This window comes from Ascoidea rubescens, assembly GCF_001661345.1.
Source record: "Ascoidea rubescens DSM 1968 unplaced genomic scaffold ASCRUscaffold_41, whole genome shotgun sequence".
NCBI lineage: Eukaryota > Fungi > Ascomycota > Saccharomycetes > Ascoideales > Ascoideaceae > Ascoidea > Ascoidea rubescens.
Window position 1 is genome coordinate 1 of NW_017962953.1, and position 2,725 is coordinate 2,725.

A 2,725-nucleotide genomic window follows, 5' to 3' on the forward strand; every position below is an offset into this window, starting at 1 on the left:
TTTATCGGATTTTTATCGGATTTTTATCGGATTTTTATCTACCTGTGTTTTGTTGGTCATTAGCCTGCTATCGCAATCAATGTGTGTATTATCACAGTGTGTATTGTTACTGTGTATATTATCGCTGTGTGTTTGTATATACGGAATAGCTATCTGAAATCAATGGTGGTTGAGTTGATCCAATGTTGCACGTCTGATCCACGTCTTGCTGTCTGTTATGGTCCCACTTAGAGTATAGTTCAAATATACACATATCCCGGTTGTATGATGCTATTATCGTCTAAAACTATTGTCATCTGGAAACATTTCTCTGAGAGATGGCAACTTCATTTTGGCTTTCTCGATTGTGGTGCCATACATAAGACCATTAAATGATGATGACTGTCCCACAATTCCTGGAGCAACTACTGGCTGTTGAATCACTTGAGTTGGTTGTTGATTCACTTGGACTGGTTCAAATGATGTATTTTGTGTTGCTGCTGTGCTTAACGGTGCATTCGTTTCCAGTGTTGGCGTCAAATATGATGGCATTGATTCTGTATATGGTGTTGCGTGTGGTACAGGGTATGGTATAGGGTATGGTATAGGGTATGGTATAGGGTATGGTACATGATATAGTGCTGAATATGTTACTGGATATGTTACTGGATATGTTGGTGTATATGTTACTGGATATGTTGGTGTATATGATACTGAATTTGGTGGTGGATATGGTGGTGGATACGGTGGTGGATACGGTGGTGGATATGATGGTGAATATGGTGGTGAATATGGTGGTGGATATGATGGTAGATATGGTGTCAATTGTTCTTGCTCACCACCTGCATCTGATGCTGGTACTCTAGGTATCCGAATCATATTTCGATGTGTAATCATATGTCTCTGAAGATTATATTTCCACGAAGTTCGAAATCTGCAGTGTTGACACCGTATCTTGGAATCATTGTGTTGCTTGAGATGCTTTTGGACTCCCCACTTCGTTGAGAACCCTATGATAAAGTATTCGCATGTCTTGATTCTGCACTTATGTTTGTAGTTACCATCATGTCTACTCCAATCCTTGTGTTGACACAACTCACTCAATAATCTAAACTTGCCTTTGCATTGGTTGCATCTCCACTGTCCACGCTTGATTTTGTTGGGATCAATGGTGCTATTGGCTCTGAGTTGTGCCATCATTGGCCCATCAACAACACCCTTGTTGACACCACCAGTGTGAAAAACATTACTCGTCTGAGCATTATTCTGTTGATTGCCATTATTCTGTTGATTGCCATTGTTGATATTACTTCCAATGTTGTTATTGATGTTGTTATTGATGTTATTATTGATGTTATTATTTATGTTATTATTGATGTTATTATTGATGGTGTTATTGATGGTGTTGTTGATGGTATTATTGATGGTATTTAAATTGTTATTAAAATTGTAGTTATATTCATCATTTTTATAATTATTTTGGCCCATTGGTTGTTCTGAATTGCCATTTGTATTGTGGTTGAGTCTTTTACCATTGGACTGCCTGGACGATCCAAATTCCATTGTCCCCAAATCACTTCTCCTAAATCTGACTATTAAACCAACCTTCTATTGACCAATTGCTCCAAAATCTGTTTCAATGTTATGCTGACGACTGTAGGGCTATTAATTGTATCTGGATATGTCAATAATACAATATTACTACGCGTATATCGTGTAACCAGTCTCCTTGGTTTCCAACTTTGGTATTGCGTTTTGTTTTCAATTTTGCCTTCAGAATCTTTTTCGATCTTTTCACTTGTTTTTCAACTTTTTTTCAACTTCTTGTCAACTTTTTTTCAGCTTTTTTTTTTAATTTCTCAATGTTCTTTATAACCTTTCAATGTTTATTAATTCCAAATCTCAATCTGCCCTGTTGCCATCTATTTGTACTCCAAATCATCCTCGCCATAACGGCCTGGATTGTCTGATAATATCCAATCTCTCTCCCAAACCTATACCTAACCTACTGCAACAGTGCCAGAGATACACTTCAGATAGCCTCAGAAATCATCAAATAATTTTAAACATCTCCAAATATCTTCACATATCTTTGGTTTTCCATTATCCGACAAACCCAATCTTCTCTGTTTGCTCAGTTAATATCTCCATCATATCTGTCTTGTCAATTTACTCAATTACAATCCACCACAACCAACCTGTCGCAATATACAAAACTGCTTTCGTGCCTTCCTTCCCTTCAATACCATTATCCGATAGTTTTGGTCTAATGTTCTTGATGACAACGTGTAGTATTTTCTGCAGTTGCACCAGATCCTGCACCACTTGAAGATTGTATCTGCACATTATTAACCAACCTCACAAACATCCAGTCCATCTTCATTTCTTTTATTGTTTTATTATCAAATTTTTCTATTGTTCTATTGTTTTGTTGTTTCACGCTATCCATTGTATCTGATTTTGTTGTTCTGGCACTTGGTGGTCTTGGTAGTTCATCTTGTTTCACAATCCACAAAACTGCTGCTTTGAGACATCTTATTATTAGCATACCTCCAGCATATTGATTCCCACTTATAAAATAATAAAACAATAAAACATAACCCAGACATGTTGCTTCTGATATACAAATTAACAAGATAACAACACAATAACAAATGGAATAGCAAATGGAATAGCAAATGGAATAGCAAATGGAATAGCAAATGGAATAGCAAATGGAATAGCAAATGGAATAGCAAATGGAATA

At 36.5% G+C, this 2,725-nt stretch overlaps 1 protein-coding gene across 1 annotated transcript; it reads right to left on the minus strand.

Annotated features, from left to right (window-relative positions):
• Positions 1-872: 872 nt before the first annotated feature.
• Positions 873-1,542, minus strand: ASCRUDRAFT_10742 (uncharacterized protein; the record flags this gene model as incomplete). Its single annotated transcript, XM_020188680.1, has 2 exons — positions 873-951; positions 1,121-1,542. 2 exons carry the CDS (start codon positions 1,540-1,542, stop codon positions 873-875), a joined length of 501 nt encoding a protein of 166 aa, XP_020044112.1.
• Between the last annotated feature and the right edge of the window lie 1,183 nt (positions 1,543-2,725).